The 17,365-nt window shown below is 47.5% G+C and overlaps 1 protein-coding gene across 1 annotated transcript in view; it reads left to right on the top strand.

Moving 5' to 3' along the window:
- The window catches only part of EIF2B5 (eukaryotic translation initiation factor 2B subunit epsilon), a 76,355-nt gene that overhangs the window by 4,775 nt on the left and 54,215 nt on the right, over nt 1-17,365 (top strand). Inside the window, exon 5 of the mRNA XM_075338483.1 lies at nt 6,524-6,604. Coding sequence (XP_075194598.1) covers nt 6,524-6,604 — 81 coding nt within the window. The remainder of the gene's footprint in view (nt 1-6,523; nt 6,605-17,365) is intronic.

The following is a 17,365-nucleotide window of genomic DNA, read 5'->3' as shown; positions in this document are numbered from 1 at the left end:
GGGCGGAGCTGAGCGGGACGGAAACATCCCGCCCACCTCCTTCCTTCTGCATTGCTGGCCGGGAGCCGCAGGACGCAGGTAAGATCTGTTCATCGTTCCCGGGGTGTCACACACTGCAATGTATGCTACCTCGGGAACATTGAACAATCTGACGTTCAATTCATGAGGAATGAACGACGTGTATTTGATGAATGTTTTACCGTTCAATCACACGTAGCTGTCACACACTGCAATGTACTTACGATGCCGGATGTGCATCACTTACGACGTGACCCCGCAGACACATCGTAAGATATATTGTAGCGTGTAAAGCGGGCTTTACTCTTATAAAGATGCAATATTTTTGTGGGCAAAAGGTACATGTACATTTTTCATTTTTTTCTTCCATGTGGCTTTAGTTCATGTGAAGCACCTGAAGGGTTAATAAACTTTTTGGATGTGGTTTTGACCAGTGTGAGGGGTGCAGTTTTTAGAATGGGGTCACTTTTGGGTATTTTCTGTTACCTCGGCCTCTCAAAATCACTTTCAATGTGATGTGGTCCCTAAAAAAAAAAAAAAAACTTTTGTAAATTTTGTTGGAAAAATGAGAATTTGCTGATAAACCTTGAACCCTTCTAACTTCCTAACAAAAAAAAAATGATGTTTCAGAAATTGAGCTGATATAACGTAGTCATGAGGGAAATGTTATTTAGTAACTATTTTTTGTGACCTAACTCTTTGGTTTAGGCGCATAAAAAATAAAATATTGAAACTTTCAAAATTATAAAAAAAATCAAGTTTTCATAAATACATGCAAATCATATTGACCAACATTTACCACTATCGTGAAGTGTAATATGTCATAATAAAGCAATCCCTGGGAAATGTGGAATCATTCTAGAGTTGTTACCGCATGAATTGATGCTGAGATACACAATTAGTCTGTATTAGGCTGCTTTCACACAGCCGGGTTTTGTCGTCAGGCACAATCCGTCGAAAAGCGGATCCGTAGCCGGATGCGTTTTTTCCTCATTGAATTGTATTCGTGCCGGATTGTGCCTGATGCCCTTGCGTTTCATCCAGAGTGCGCCTGATCCGGCGAACGTTCTGTGTCTGGCTGCCGGACAGGACGCAGCATGCAGCATTTTTTGGCTGCGGCAAAAAACTGGCCAGCGCCATGTCTGGCGGCGTGTTATAGAATGATTGGCTATGTGCGCCTGATCCGGGGGCATTCAGCGAACGACAGAAATAGGGGGATTTTTTTTACAACTGAGCATGCCCAGAAGAGGTATAAATAATTTTCTGGTCAGAAAATCTTTCTCTGTCTGTCTTTCTCTGTCTGTCTTTGTCTTTCTCTGTCTGTCTTTGTCTTTCTCTGTCTGTCTGTCTTTCTCTGTATTTCTCTTCTGATTTGAAAATGCCGTACGCTCATTATACCATCTCCCACGTTATAGGGAGCCCCCCTGCCTAAAAATATCAGCCAGCAGCCGCCCGGAATTGCCGCATCGATTCGATGCGACAGTCCCGGGACTCTACCCGGGTCATCCCGAATTGCCCTAGTGCGGTGGCAATCGAGGTAATAAGGAGTTAATGGCAGCCTATAGCTGCCACTATTTCCTAGGTTAATCATGGCAGGCGCCAGAGACCCCACCCCACCCTCCCCCTCCATGATTGATCTTCAGTGAAAGTAAATAAATACAAACACCGAAAAATCCTTTATTTGAAATGAGAAAAATCAGCAGACAAGAACATGCAGCAGAAGGACAAACTAATCAAGGATACTAGATGCCGTAAAGAGGACCCAAGGCAGGGTAATCAGAAGGAAGCTAAGAAAAGGGGAGCAAAACTTCTTTCCTGCATGCTGACCAATGCAAGAAGCCTGACCAATAAGATGGAAGAACTGGAGCTGGTAATGTATGAGGAAAAATACGACATAGTAGCAATAACTGAGACATGGTTAGATGATAGTTATGACTGGGCGGCTAACCTGCAAGGATATGAATTGTTTAGGAGGGATCGTAAAAAAAGGAAAGGGGGTGGAGTCTGTCTATATATAAAGTCCAGTTTAAAGCCCAGACTAAGAGAAGATATTCAAGAGGGAAATGAAGAGGTGGAGTCTCTATGGTTGGAGATACAAGGAGGGAAAACTAATAAAATCCTCATAGGGGTTTGTTATAAGCCACCAAATATAACAGAAACTACTGAAAATATATTATTGAAACAAATAGACAAAGCAGCAAATCACAATGAGGTGATTATTATGGGGGACTTCAACTACCCCGATATAGACTGGGAAACTGAAACCTGCGTATCTCAGAAAGGAAACCGTTTTCTGTCAGTAACTAAGGATAATTATCTGTCCCAACTTGTGCCGGGTCCAACTAGAGGGGCAGCCCTTCTGGACTTAATTTTAAGCAACAGGCCAGATAGAATAACAGACGTACGAGTGGATGGGCACCTAGGGAATAGTGACCACAATATAATACAATTCCACTTGTCCTTCAGTAAGGTGCCTTGGAGGGGGGTTACAAAAACGCTGAATTTCAGGAAAGCAAAGTTTGATCTGCTTAGAGAAGACCTTCGCCAAATTGATTGGGACAATGTCCTCAAAAATGGGAGCACAGAAAATAAGTGGGAAATTTTTAAATCGGTATTAAACACCCACTGCGAGCGAGCCATACCGTACGGAAATAAAAGGGCTAGGAACAGGAGAAAACCAATGTGGCTAAATAAGGATGTAAAAGGGGCAATGAATAATAAGAAAAAGGCATTTAAAAAGCTAAAACAAGAAGGCAGCGAGGAAGCATTAAAAATATATAGAGAAAAAAATAAAATGTGTAAAAAACAAATATATTTAGCAAAAATAGAAACTGAGAGACTCATTGCTAATGAAAGCAAAGCAAATCCCAAACTATTCTTTAATTATATAAACAGAAAAAAGATTAAAATTGATGGTGTTGGCCCTTTAAAGAATAATGAGGGTAAAATCATAGAAAGCGATGTGGGAAAAGCAAATGTTTTAAATACTTTTTTCTCAACTGTGTTCACACAGGAAAAGCATATGCCAGGGGAAATGCAGAGTGATCATGTAAATGCCCCATTAAGTATGACCTGCCTAACCCAGGAAGAAGTGCAGAACCGACTTAGTAACATTAAAATTGACAAATCACCAGGCCCTGATGGCATTCACCCTCGGGTATTAAGGGAGTTAAGTAATGTGATAGACAGGCCTCTATTCCTTTTATTTAAAGACTCTATAGAAACTGGGTCTGTTCCACTGGATTGGCGGCTAGCAAATGTGGTACCAATATTCAAAAAAGGGTGCAAAAGGGAACCTGGAAACTATAGGCCGGTAAGCTTAACATCAGTTGTGGGTAAAATGTTTGAAGGGTTTTTAAGGGATACTATTATGGAATGTCTCAATGTTAATAACAGTTTAACTCCATATCAACATGGATTTATGAAGGATCGCTCCTGTCAAACTAACCTGATCAGCTTCTATGAGGATGTAAGCTCTCACATGGACCGAGGAGAATCATTGGATGTCATTTATCTCGACTTCGGTAAAGCATTTGACACTGTCCCACATAAAAGACTGATAAGTAAAATGAGAAAGCTTGGGCTCGGGGAAAATGTGTGTAGATGGGTAGGTAGCTGGCTTAGTGGTAGAAAACAAAGAGTGGTTATTAATGGCACATACTCAGATTGGGCCAGGGTTACTAGTGGGGTGCCACAGGGGTCTGTATTGGGCCCCCTACTATTTAATATATTTATTAATGATCTGGTGGATGGTTTACAGAGTAAAATATCAGTATTTGCAGATGATACAAAACTATGTAAGGTAGTTAACACAAAGGAGGACAGTTTGCAACTACAGATGGATTTGAGTAAATTGGAGAATTGGGCTGAAAAATGGCAAATGAGGTTTAACACAGATAAGTGTAAGGTTATGCACATGGGAAGGAGAAACAGATGCTACGATTACTTACTAAATGGGAAACTGCTGGGGAAATCAGACATGGAAAAAGACTTAGGCATCTTAGTGAATAAGAATCTAAATTGGAGTGCCCAGTGTCAGGCAGCAGCCACCAAAGCAAATAGGGTGATGGGATGCATTAGAAGAGGTTTGGGGGCACGAGATGAAAACATCATTCTCCCTCTGTACAAATCACTCGTCAGACCACACTTGGAGTATTGTGTGCAATTTTGGGCGCCGGTGCTGAAGAAAGACATTACTGAACTTGAAAGGGTTCAGAGGCGAGCTACTAAAATAATAAATGGAATGGGTGCATTACAATACACGGAAAGGTTATCAAAATTAGGTCTATTTACTCTAGAAAAGAGAAGACTTAGGGGAGACCTAATAAATATGTACAAATATATCAGAGGGCTATATAGAGATCTCTCCCATGATCTGTTTGTACCAAGGACTATGACAAGAACAAGGGGGCATTCTTTTCGATTGGAGGAAAGAAAATTCCTACATCAGCATAGAAGAGGGTTCTTCACGGTAAGAGCAGTGAGGCTCTGGAACTCTCTTCCTGAGGAAGTGGTTATGGCCAACTCACTGAATGAATTTAAGAGAGGAATGGATGCATTTCTGGTTAGCAAAAGTATAGAAGGTTATAAATAGCATAATCTTACAGGTAGATAGAAGAGCGACCAAGATTATTAGAGGAATGGGTGGGCTGCAATACCAAGACAGGTTATTAAACTTGGGGTTAGTTAGTTAGGAAAAACAAAGGCTTAGGGGGATCTAATCACAATGTATAAATATATGAGGGGACAGTACAGAGACCTTTCCAAAGATCTCTTTACACCTAGGCCTGCGACTGGAACACGGGGGCATCCGCTACGTCTTGAGGAAAGAATGTTTAATCATAATCACAGATGAGGATTCTTTACTGTGCGAGCAGTGAGACTATGGAGCTCTCTGCCGTATGATGTTGTAATGAGGGATTCACTAGTAAAATTTAAGCAGAGCCTGAACGCATTTCTTGAAAAATATAATATTACCAGTTATGTATATTAGATTTTATGACAGGGTGTTGATCCAGGGAACTAGTCTGATTGCCGTATGTGGAGTCAGGAAGGAATTTTTTTCCCCATTGGAGCTTATTTGACACATTGGGGTTTTTTTGCCTTCCTCTGGATCAACATGTTAGGCTACAGGTTGAACTAGATAGACTTAGAGTCTCCCTTCAACCTTAAAAACTATGAAACTATGAAACTATGAAACTATGAAATAAAAGACAAAAAAACACCCTCTTTCACCACTTTATTAATCCCCAAATACCCCTCCAGGTCCGGCGTAATTCACACAAGGTCCCACAATGTTTTCAGCTCTGCTACATCGGAAGCTGACAGGAGTTGCTGTAGAGCACAGCCGCTCACTTTGAGCTCCACAGAGCAACTGAAGTGAGTTGCGCGGTCAGCGGTGACGTCACTCAGGGTGTGTGTGTGTGTGTGTGTGTGTGTGTGTGTGTGTGTGTGTGTGTGTGTGTGTGTGTGTGTTCATGATGATGGGGGTGATAGTGCTGGTGTGTGCGGTGATGATGGGGGCGGTAGTGCCGGTGTGTGCGGTGATGATGGGGGCAGTAGTGCGCCTGTATGTGTGCAGTGATGACGGGGGCGGTTGTGTGTGTGTGTGGCGATGAAGGGGACTATAGTGCCGGTGTGTGCGGTGATGATGGAGTCTCTCTCTATCTATCTATCTATCTATCTCTCTATCTGTTTTTTGCTGGATCCGTCGCATCAGTTTTTCCACAATCTGCAACGGATCCGTTGCATCAGGCACAAGCCGGATTGTGCCTAACGGTAAAAAATCGGATGTGTGAAACCAGCCTTAGGTGACTATTATTTTCATTTGGTGGGAAACGCCATAGAGCTACCTGAAAATCTTATATCCACTGGGGGATAGAGGAGAAGATGATAAAAAATTACCCAATTAATAAAACAATATTAAGGTCAGGAAGGTGAAAGGGTTAAAGCCCCACTCCAGGGATTTTTTTTTCTTACTTTCCCCTTTGTTCGGGAACATGTGAAAGTGTCATGAAGGCGGTTGCTGCCTTCTACCGTTTTTAGGTCCGTTGCAGCACCATGTTACAGCATTTTTTTACTTGCTGCATCACACAGTGGTTGAACTGTTGAGCGAAGGTCACTTTTTGAATTTTCTCACTGCGAGCCTATGAGACTATAGAGCGAGACTTTCATTGAGAGAGTAATCGCTGCTCCACACCATGATCCAGCAGGTCAGAGATGTGGTGCCACAGCGGACCAGAGCACTTCTGAAACTGGGAGAAGATGGGCCCAGTAAGTATATTATTACCTTCATGACATTTACACACATGATGCCTAACAAAGGGGCAAATTTAAAGAAATGACTGGATTAGGGCTTTAACCCCGTGGTTGACCTCTATAAACACCATCTCTCCAAGACACCATTATATCTACTACATACATATTTTGTACGATTGCTTCTTCCACCTAGTAACATTATAGGTGACTCTGTAGCCTTATTGTCATGTCTTGTTCTCCATTTCAGAGCATCTTCCAGAGTAAGGCTGATGACATGGAGCTGCGTCATGATTTGCTGGACTGTCACATTAGCATCTGCTCTCCCCAGGTAAGGAAGGACCAATTGTCGCATGTCACTGCCATTGCAGACCTATGTAAGCAAAATCGGGCATCAACATTGTTAGGTTCTCTTCACAGAGCCTTATTGCTAGACAGAGGCCAAGACCGTACCCTTTTGACTTCCATCTTTATACTATGAATAAACAATACCAAAAAGCACGGACAATCCCGTGCCATATTCACAATATGGACAAAGCCATATACAGATTACTATGAGCAAAAAGGAGAAAAAATTCTGTACAACGACTGAATGGTAGAAAATGTATATTTTATTAATGAAAAATAGCTAAAAAGCAGACAAACAATGTTGGATTAAAATTAGCAGAGACAAATAATGGTGAGTACCAATAGATGGCGCCCTCACCCCACAGTAGGTATATGGTAGCACACGTTAGAATTTCAACGCACAGCACATGAAGGGCTAAAAAGCCAATATTACATACAACTAAAGTGTGCTGCTGCCTATTAGGTGCCCGTTACTAATACATCAAATATATAGTGTCAAAAAGTCTTGTAACAACGCACTATAATACATTGCAACCAAACATACCTAAATGGTGGATGAGAGCCCAATTCCCCGACCCATAGGTTTCGGTGTAACTCCTTCTTCCGGGGGTCCACCATTTAGGTATGTTTGGTTGCAATGTATTATAGTGCGTTGTTACAAGACTTTTTGACACTATGTATTTGATGTATTAGTAACGGGCACCTAATAGGCAGCAGCACACTTTAGTTGTATGCAATATTGGCTTTTTAGCCCTTCATGTGCTGTGCGTTGAAATTCTAACGTGTGCTACCATATACCTACTGTGGGGTGAGGGCGCCATCTATTGGTACTCACCATTATTTGTCTCTGCTCATTTTAATCCAACATTGTTTGTCTGCTTTTTAGCTATTTTTCATTAATAAAATATACATTTTCTACCATTCAGTCGTTGTACAGAATTTTTTCTCCTTTTTGCTCATCTTTATACTATGCGGGTATAATATTAAAAAAGTTCTGAAATAGATTAGTAGACTATTTTATTCTATTCCATGGAATACCGTAAAAAAAACCATACCGTTAGGCTATGTGCCCACGGGGACAGTGTCTTGCGGCTATATCCGCAGGACAATTCCGCAGGAGCTCCCAGAAAACCGCAGCACAACTTTTGTCTGTTTCCATGCTGCGGTTGTATTGCGGAATGTCCTGTGGATATGCTGCAGGCATTCTGCATTGAGGATACAGTACCATGGCTTCGGCACGGCAACCTCAATGCAGAACAAGTGCTGCAGTGATCGGGAGTTCATACTTACCTCCATCACGCAGCATTTCTCTCCGGCTGTGTCTGCACTGTGCAGGAGAAGGTGGGCGGGCCTGAACTAGCTCCGGCTGTCACATGACAGGATCTCGTGCAGGCCCCGCCCACCTCTTCCTTCCTGTATCTGGCTCCACCGCTTTCCTGTGCACCGGACGGAGAAAGTGACTCCGTTGTCTTCTATCAAGGCAGGTAAGTATGGGACCCTGCGGAGAAATCCGCAGGAATAATTGACATGCTGCAGATTTTTCCGCTGGGAAATACCGCATTATTTCCGCTGCGGAAAAAAACGCAGCATGGGCTCAGCAGTCCCCAAATGCCATAGAAATGGCTGGGGACTCGCTGTACTGCGGAATTGCCGTGAAAAAATCGCGGCAAATTCCGCAAATTTTCCGCAGCGGGGGCACATAGCCTAAATGGTTTTTTTTAACATGAATATCTATAAGTGAAGATGCCACCGTATATCATCCGTCATTCCTAAAACAACATGCTAAACAGGAATATCATCCGACATATAATAAAGATGAGCGAACCTGAACTGTAGAGTCCAAGGCTCGTACTGATCACTGGGTGTCAAGGGCTTGAAGCCGAACACTTGTTTGTTTGTTTGTTTTTTTAAAAAAATCAGTTTGTGTGTTGTTTTTATGTTAACTACTTTATTGAGCATCGCTGGGCTCAGGTACTCGGTTCAGTTTCTCTGAATGGCTCTAACTGGGGGTAAAAGTAACTTTTTTTTGGATGTAATGTGTCACAAAAAAAAACACCCTTCCTTCCCCGAAAATGCATTGTTTATGGCTGGTTGTATGTGGTTGGAGAGCTGTACTTCCAATCAGTGACTTCTAATATACTCGTTACATGAGTTGAGCCCGGTAGTTTGGGTCCCCATTCACTCATATTGGATTAAGGGTCATGGAACAAGTTTAGGTCAAGTCTGGGTCCCAAAACGATCTTTAGTTTAAAGTGCGGGCGAACCTGAGCATCCACGGGTCCACAAATCTGTCTATGACCTCTTATATCCACTTCTGCTGTCCAGCTTTATAAAAAAAATGAAGCAATCCTTGTGAGGAAAAAAATATTCCATTAAGTTTCAAAATCATGTTGGAGAGACATTACTCAATCAGCGGCGTTGGCAAACAAAACTAAGGGGGTACATATACAACATGTATAGGCATCTTAGAGGTAGAAGAAAGCAATGGGAATAAGAGTGACTGAGGGAATGATGGGCAATCAGGGATGAATGAGTAAAAGAGAAATAAAAGCTGGGGGGGTCGGGGGCAGCACGTCTTCCAGGATTTCCTCAACATAGGTATCTGTTTTAAATATACATCATGGCCTTTTCTTCGGCGCTCCATTGGGAGACCCAGCCGATTGGGTGTATAGCTACTGCCTCCGGAGGCCACACAAAGTATTACACTAAAAAGTGTAAGGCCCCTCCCCTTCTGCCTATACACCCCCCGTGGGATCACGGGCTGCTTCAGTTTTATGCTTTGTGCGAAGGAGGTCAGACATCCACGCATAGCTCCACTGTTTTAGTCAGCAGCAGCTGCTGACTATGTCGGATGGAAGAAAAGAGGGCCCATACTAGGGCCCCCAGCATGCTCCCTTCTCACCCCACTTTTGTCGGCGGTGTTTGTTAAGGTTGAGGTACCCATTGCGGGTACGGAGGCTGGAGCCCACATGCTGTTTTCCTTCCCCATCCCCCTGAAGGGCTCTGGTGAAGTGGGATCTTACCGGCCTCCAGGCTCTGAGGCCGGGCTCCATCCACAGACCCGGAGATCCTGCTGGAATGGAGCGGAGTATCGTCAGGGACAGGCCCTGCAACGTTAAGGTACTCTGTGTCCCCGTACAGTCTATGCACAGACACACTCCAGCGTTGCTGGGTGTGTTAGTGCGCCGGGGACAGTAGCGCTGCGCGCTTGGGCTTTACTCACTGCAGCTTAGCTGAGTGAGTTTATGTGTCGGGAACTACCGCGCCAGCCGCTGCTGGAGCTGCGGCGCGGCTGAGACTTGTGGTGCGCCGGGGACTTTCGCGCTGCCGCGCTTTTACGACGGCAGCGCTTATAAATCTAGTCCCCGGCTTTTGCGGCCTAGTTACGTTTCGTTCCCGCCCCCAACCCTGCCAGTCAGGGAAGGGGCGAGACGCTGTACAATGATCAGCGCCGAGGGCTGGAGTCTTATTTACATACTCCAGCCCTCTCACTGGGCACAGGGGGACGCCAGTTTCCCGCTCTTGTCTGGGGCACGCCCACGGCCCGCCCCTCTTCACAGGACGCCGGCAGCCATTCCTGCAGGCAATCTAAGCTGGAGAACGGACACAGGCTCTGGGAGACCCAGCAAAGGGATTCTGGCGACCACTTACCCGCTTATGCGGGCGGTAAGCAGCACCTTGGTGCTGACCCCACTATTGCCACAGTGTTTTTTTGTGTACTTTATCCTTGTACTTATATTTGCAAGACCATACACAGACACACGCCAGCATTGCTGGGCGTGTTAGTGCGCCGAGGACAACAGCGCTGCGCGCTTGGACTATACTCACTGCAGCTTAGCTGAGTGAGTTTATCTGTGGGAAACTGCCGCGCTGGAGGCTGCGGCGCGGCTGAGACTTGTGGCTGTACGGTCGCTTCTTGGCGATATACCCCTAGATAGCTCTGAGGAGACAACAGCATGTCGTCAGCATAGAGCAAGGGGGCCAAGGCACAGGCTTTCTATGCTGTCTGTACCGCACGTGAGGCTGTTTTACCGGCAGGTTCCACTAACCCCTAATGGGTAGAGTCTCTGCTAGTGGTGGCCCAGAGAGGGCCACCTGTGAAACTGTCCAGAGGACAGAGTTTGCAGTTTTTTTGCTGATAAAATGTCTTGGACTATGAACAAAATTCTAGCAACTTTGCAGTCCAGGGCGGTGACTCAGACCAAGGGCATTGTTGAATCAAGGCTCCCCGGTCTCCCTCAGTTGGAACTAATCCGTGCTCCAAGAGGGTCCCATACATCCCAGACTGAAGGCTCTGACACGGACGACAGTCCCAGACAGCCTAAGCGAGCTCGCTGGGAGAGACCCTCGACTTCACACATTGGTCAGGGTCTCAGCGAGAGGATTCTCTGTATGATGAGGTAGCTGGTCAGGTTTCTGATCCTGAGACCGCTTTCATTCTGGATGCTTCTAATGGGACGCCATGGTGAATGATCTCATAGCGCCCATCAATACACTGGTGGATATTTCTCCCTCAGCCCCTCCTGCGGAGGAGTCAGCTTCAGCAGGAGAAATTCCATTTCAGGTATCCCAAGCGTAAATTCAGTACTTTTTGGGCCTCTCTGACTCAGAGGAGCAGTCCAGAAACACTACGCTTATCCAGACAAGCTTTTCTCCGCCGCGCCATCCTCCATAGTTGCAGTGGAAGATGGGACTTCACTTAAAGATGCCATTGACAGACAGATGGACCTCTGGTTGAAATCTGTCTGTGAAGCTATCGGCGTGTCGTTTGCTCCGGCATTCGCAGCCGTATGGGCACTCCAAGCTATTTCAGCTGGTCTTGCGCAGATAGACACTGTCACACGTACATCTGTGCCGCAGGTGGCGTCCTTATCCTCGCATGCATTGCGACTTACGCTATTCATGCTGTCCTGGACTCTACGAGCCGTACGCCGGTGGCATACGCCAACTCCGTGGTTTTGCACCGACCCTTGGGGGCAAAAAGGGCTTAACCAGTTTGCCATTATCTGGTGACAGACTGTTGGCTGAGCGATTGGATGAAATCATTAAACAGGCCAAGGGTAAGGATTCTTCCTTACACCAGCCCAGATCAAACAAAACCCAAGGAAGGACAGTCGACGTTTCGGTCCTTTCCAGGCTCGGGCTGGTCCCAATTTTCCTAGTCCAAAAGGACTCAAAAGGCTCAGAGGGGCTCAGACTCCTGGCGGGCTCAATCACGCCCAAAGAAAACAGCCGGAGGAACCGCTACCAAGGCGGTTTCCTCATGACTTTCAGCCCTCTCTCTCCGCATCCGCGGTCGGTGGCAGACTCTCCCGCTTTGGCGGCATTTAGCTGCCACAGGTCAAAGACCGGTGGGTGAGAGACATTTTGTCTCACGTGTACAGGATAGAGTTTTGTTCTCGTCCTCCGGCTCGATTCTTCAGAACTTCCCCACCTCTCGACCGAGCCGATGCTCTTCTGCAGGCAGAAGGAGTGATAATCCCTGTTCCTCTTCAGGAACAAGGTCACGGTTTTTACTCCAATCTGGTTGTGGTGCCAAAAAAGGACTGCTCTTCCGTTCCGTTCTAGACCTAAAACTGCTCAAAAAGCAGTGTAAACCAGGCGGTTCCGGATGGAATCCCTCCGCTCCGTCATTGCCTCAAGGTCTCAAGGAGATTTCCTAGCATCAAGAGACATCAGGATGCTTATCTCCACGTGCCGATTGCTCCAGAGCACCAGCGTTTGCTGCGATTCGTTAAATAAAACAAGCATCTTCAGTTCGTAGACCTGCCCTTAGGTCTGGCGACAGCCCCACGGGTTTTCACCAAGGTCACGGCAGCAGTGGTAGCAGTCCTGCACTCTCAGGGTCACTCTGTGATCCCTTACTTGGACGATCTACTTGTCAACGCACTTTCAAGAGGCATGCCAACGCAGCCTGAACGTTGCGCTGGAGACTCTCCAGAGTTTCGGGTGGATCATCAACTTTTCAAAGTTAAATCTGACACCGACCCAATCACTGACATATCTTGGCATAGAGTTCTATACTCTCTCAGCGATAGTGAAGCTTCCGCTGGACAAACAGCGTTCACTACAGACGGGGGTGCAGTCTCTCCTTCAAGGCCAGTCACACCCCTTAAGACGCCTCATGCACTTCCTAGCGAAGATGGTAGCAGCAATGGAGGCAGTCCCTTTCGCGCAGTTTCATCTGCGTCCACTTCAATGGGACATTCTCCGCCAAAGCGATGGGAAGTCGACGTCCCTAGACAGGAACGTCTCCCTTTCTCAGACGGTCAAGGACTCTCTTCAGTGGTGACTTCTTCCCACCTCATTGTCAAAAGGAAGGTCCTTCCTACCCCCATCCTGGACGGTGGTCACGACAGACGTGAGTCTGTCAGGGTGGAGAATAGTCTTTCTCCACCACAGGGCTCAGGGTACGTGGACTCAGCAGGAGTCCACCCTTCAGATCAATGTTCTGGAAATCTAAGCAGTGTATCTTGCCCTGCAAGCCTTCCAGCAGTGGCTGGAATGCAAACAGATCCGAGTTCAGTCGGACAACTCCACAGCGGTAGCATACATCAACCACCAAGGCAGAATACGCAGTCGGCAAGCCTCCCAAGAAGTCCGGCGGACTCTGATGTGGGTGGAAGACAGAGCATCCACCATATCCGCAGTTCACATCCCGGGCGTAGAAAACTGGGAAGCAGACTTCCTCAGTCGCCAGGGTATGGACGCAGGGGAATGGTCTCTGCACCCGGACGGGTTTCAGGAAATCTGGGGCCTTCGGGGGAGGCCGGACGTCGACCTAATGGCGTCTAGGCACAACACCTAGGTCACGAGTTTCATGGTGTGGTCTTACGATCAACGAGCTCTGGCGGCAGGCGCCTTAGTTCAGGATGGGTCGCAGTTCCAGCTACCCTATGTGTTTCCCCCTCTGGCACTGTTGCCCAGAGTGCTACGCAAGATCAGCTCCGATTGCCGCCGCGCCATCCTCGTCGCCCCAGGCTGGCAGAGGAGGTCGTGGTACCCGGATCTGTGGCATCTCACAGTCGGCCAGCCGTGGGCACTACCAGACCGGCCAAACTTACTGTTCCAAGGGCCGTTTTCCATCTGAATCCTACGGCCCTGAACCTGACTGGGTGGCCATTGAGTCCTGGATCCTAGCGTCTTCAGGATTATCTCATGACATCATTGCCACCATGTGACGGGCTAGGAAGCCGACGTCTGCCAAGATCTACCACTGGACGTGGAAGATATTCTTACCTTAGGGCTCTGCTCAGGGAGTGTCTCCCTGGCCATTTGCATTGCCTACTTTTCTTTCCTTCCTGCAATCAGGGTTGGGAAACAGGTTTGTTGCTCGGCTCCCTTAAAGGACAAGTTCCAGCGCTGTCTGTATTCTTTCAGAAGCGCCTAGCACGACTTCCTCAGGTACGCACGTTCCTGCAGGAGGTTTGTCACATTGTCCCTCCGTACTGAGGCCGTTAGACCCATGGGATCTGAACAGGGTACTAATTGCTCTCCAGAAGCCGCCCTTCGAGCCTCTGAGGGATGTTTCACTTTCTCGACTTTCACAGAAAGTGGCCTTTCTGGTAGCGGTCACGTCTCTTCGGAGAGTGTCCGAGCTAGCAGCGCGGTCATCCAAAGCTCCCTTCCTGGTGTTTCACCAAGACAAGGTAGTGCTGCGCCCGATTCCGGAGTTTCTCCCTAAGGTGGTATCCCCTTTTCATCAGGATCTGGTGAAGAGCACTCAGAATCTACATTTCCCGCACGGCGCCCCTGCGCCGATCGGATGCACTCTTTGTCCTTGTCACTGGTCAGCGCAAGGGGTCGCAGGCTGCCAAATCCACCCTGGCTCGATGGATCAAGGAACCAATCCTTGAAGCCTACCGTTCTGCTGGGCTTCCGGTTCCATCAGGGCTGAAGGCCCATTCTACCAGAGCCGTGGGTGCGTCCTGGGCATTACGGCACCAGGCTACGGCTCAGCAGGTGTGCCAGGCGGCTACCTGGGCGAGTCTGCACACCTTCACCAAGCGTTATCAGGTGCATGCCTACGCTTAGGCGGATGCCAGCCTAAGTAGAAGAGTCCTGCAGGCGGCGGTTGCCTCCATGTAGGGAAGGGCTGTTTTTACAGTCCAAACTTGAGGTATTAATTTACCCACCCAGGGACTGCTTTTGGACGTCCCAATCGTCTGGGTCTCCCAATGGAGCGCCGAAGAAGAAGGGAATTTTGTTACTTACCGTAAATTCCTTTTCTTCTAGCTCCAATTGGGAGACCCAGCACCCGCCCCTGTTCCTTCGGGATTTTTGGTTGTTCGGGTACACATGTTGTTCATGTTGAATGGTTTCAGTTCTCCGATGTTCCTTCGGATTGAATTTGTTTAACCAGTTATTGGCTTTCCTCCTTCTTGCTTTTGCACTAAAACTGAAGCAGCCCGTGATCCCACGGGGGGTGTATAGGCAGAAGGGGAGGGGCCTTACACTTTTTAGTGTAATACTTTGTGTGGCCTCCGGAGGCAGTAGCTATGCACCCAATCGGCTGGGTCTCCCAATTGGAGCTAGAAGAAAAGGAATTTACGGTAAGTAACAAAATTCCCTTCTTTGACAGCTTTCATGATATATCTGTTTAAATCCTTGCTGCATATGGGCTAAACTGTACATTGGTGTCAGGATCCACAAGTGTGGAGAAAGCTCAGGAGCTGAGCTCTGTACACACGGTAGATGCCGTCTATATTACATAGTGGGCACCCATATCTAACAGCAGGAGCTGAGCTCTGTACACACGGTAGATGCCGGCTATATTACATAGTGGGCACCCGTATCTAACAGCAGGAGCTGAGCTCTGTACACACGGTAGATGCCGGCTATATTACCTAGTGGGCACCCTCGTCTAACAGCAGGAGCCGAGCTCTTTACACACGGTAGATGCCGGCTATAATACATAGTGGGCACCCGTATCTAACAGCAGGAGCTGAGCTCTGTACACATGGTAGATGCCGTCTATATTACATAGTGGGCACCCATATCTAACAGCAGGAACTGAGCTCTGTACACACCGTGGATACTAAGTGTCGTAAGGAGAGAATATTCAGAATGCCACAATCAGGGGGGAAGGGGGTTGGTCAACCCTTCTGCCTAAAAAAAAAAAAAAAAAAAATTGGAATGAAAAAGAATCTAAGCATCTCATGTGTGCCAAAATGGTATCAATAAAAAAAGATTGGCTTGCCACCCAAAAAAAAAAAGTCCTCACACTGCTCCATCAACAGACAGCTTTAGACTTTACTGGTGTTCAAAAATGGCATCACAAAAAAGAAAATCTGTGCAAGTTTAGTATTGTCGTAACCATACTGATGCGTCATTAGCCGTGGCCCAGAATATCTCCATAAGGTGTACATCGTGGTCACCAATAATATAATGTACTCTAGTAGTTGTGTTCATATTCCCACAGATTCACTAACGAACATAAGTCGTAAACTAGAGCGAAGAAAAGATTACGGTAAAATAGACTTTTTCTTTGTCGCTCCATTGGGAGACCCAGACAATTGGGTGTATAGCTTCTGCCTCCGGAGGCCACACAAAGTATTACACTTTAAAAAGTGTAACCCCTCCCCTCTGCCTATACACCCTCCCGTGCATCACGGGCTCCTCAGTTTTATGCTTTGTGTTGAAGGAGGCACACATGCACTCATGCTCCCATTTTAGTCAGCAGCAGCTGCTGATTATATCGGATGGAAGAAAAGAGGGCCCTAACAGGGCTCCCGGCATGCTCCCTTCTCACCCCACTAAGTCAGCGGTGTTGTTAAGGTTGAGGTACCCATTGCGGGTACACAGGCAGGAGCCACATGCCGTTTTCCTTCCCCATCCCTTAGGGGCTCTGGGAGAAGTGGGATCCTATCCGGTCATCCATGCACTGGGACCGGGCTCCCTCCGCAGCCCCTGTGGGATTCTGACGGACAGGAGACTGAGTATCATCAGGGACAGGGCCCTGCATCTACAGGTACTCTGTGTCCCCTTGGGGACGGTGCATGGAGCACCTTGATCTCAGACGCTGCATCGACTGCGGTGTTGGTATGAGACCGGGACTACCGCGCCGACCGCGCCTGCTTGCCGGCCGCGGTTTTAACTTTAGTCCCCGGCTTTTGCGGCCTAGTGCCTTAAACTCCCGCCCCCGGGCCTGCCAGTCAGGGGGAAGGGCGGGACGGTCGGTCTGACGCCGACAGTGAGGGCTGGAGCACACTTGGCTGTCCTCCGCCCCCCTCACTATTCACTCTGGGGCACCAGATTCCCGCACTTTTGTAGTTACGCCCACGGCTCCCTCCTCCCCTGTGAACGCCGACAGCCATGTTTTAAGCACATTCTGCCGGTGGAGGACTGGGAGACCCGAGGCAGGGAATCTGGTGGCCACACACTGCTTGAGCGGTCGGTAAGCCAGGTGGCTTCTTCCCACCGGTGCTGGGCCCCTTAGAGTGCTGAACTGTATATATATATTTGTATACATTTTCTCGGTTCGGCTGTACTGTTAGCTTGTGGCTATATATCCCTCAGTGATCACTCTCCTGGGAGACTACAGCATGTCGTTCACAAGGAGCAAGGGTGCCAAGACACAGGGTTATTTTGCAACCTGTACCTCTTGTGCGGCTATGCTACCTGCAGGTTCCACCTACCCTCACTGTGAGCAATGCTCGGGCCATGTGGCACTCGCTCAGCCGGAGCCTGGGGCACTGGTGGGACCCTCGGCCCAGGTAGAACCGCCGGCTTCCCCTGTCCAGGC

The sequence above is a fragment of the Anomaloglossus baeobatrachus genome, chromosome 3 (assembly GCF_048569485.1).
Source record: "Anomaloglossus baeobatrachus isolate aAnoBae1 chromosome 3, aAnoBae1.hap1, whole genome shotgun sequence".
Taxonomy (NCBI): domain Eukaryota; kingdom Metazoa; phylum Chordata; class Amphibia; order Anura; family Aromobatidae; genus Anomaloglossus; species Anomaloglossus baeobatrachus.
Note: the sequence above shows the minus strand (reverse complement) of the source record. Positions and strands in the feature narration are given on the sequence as shown.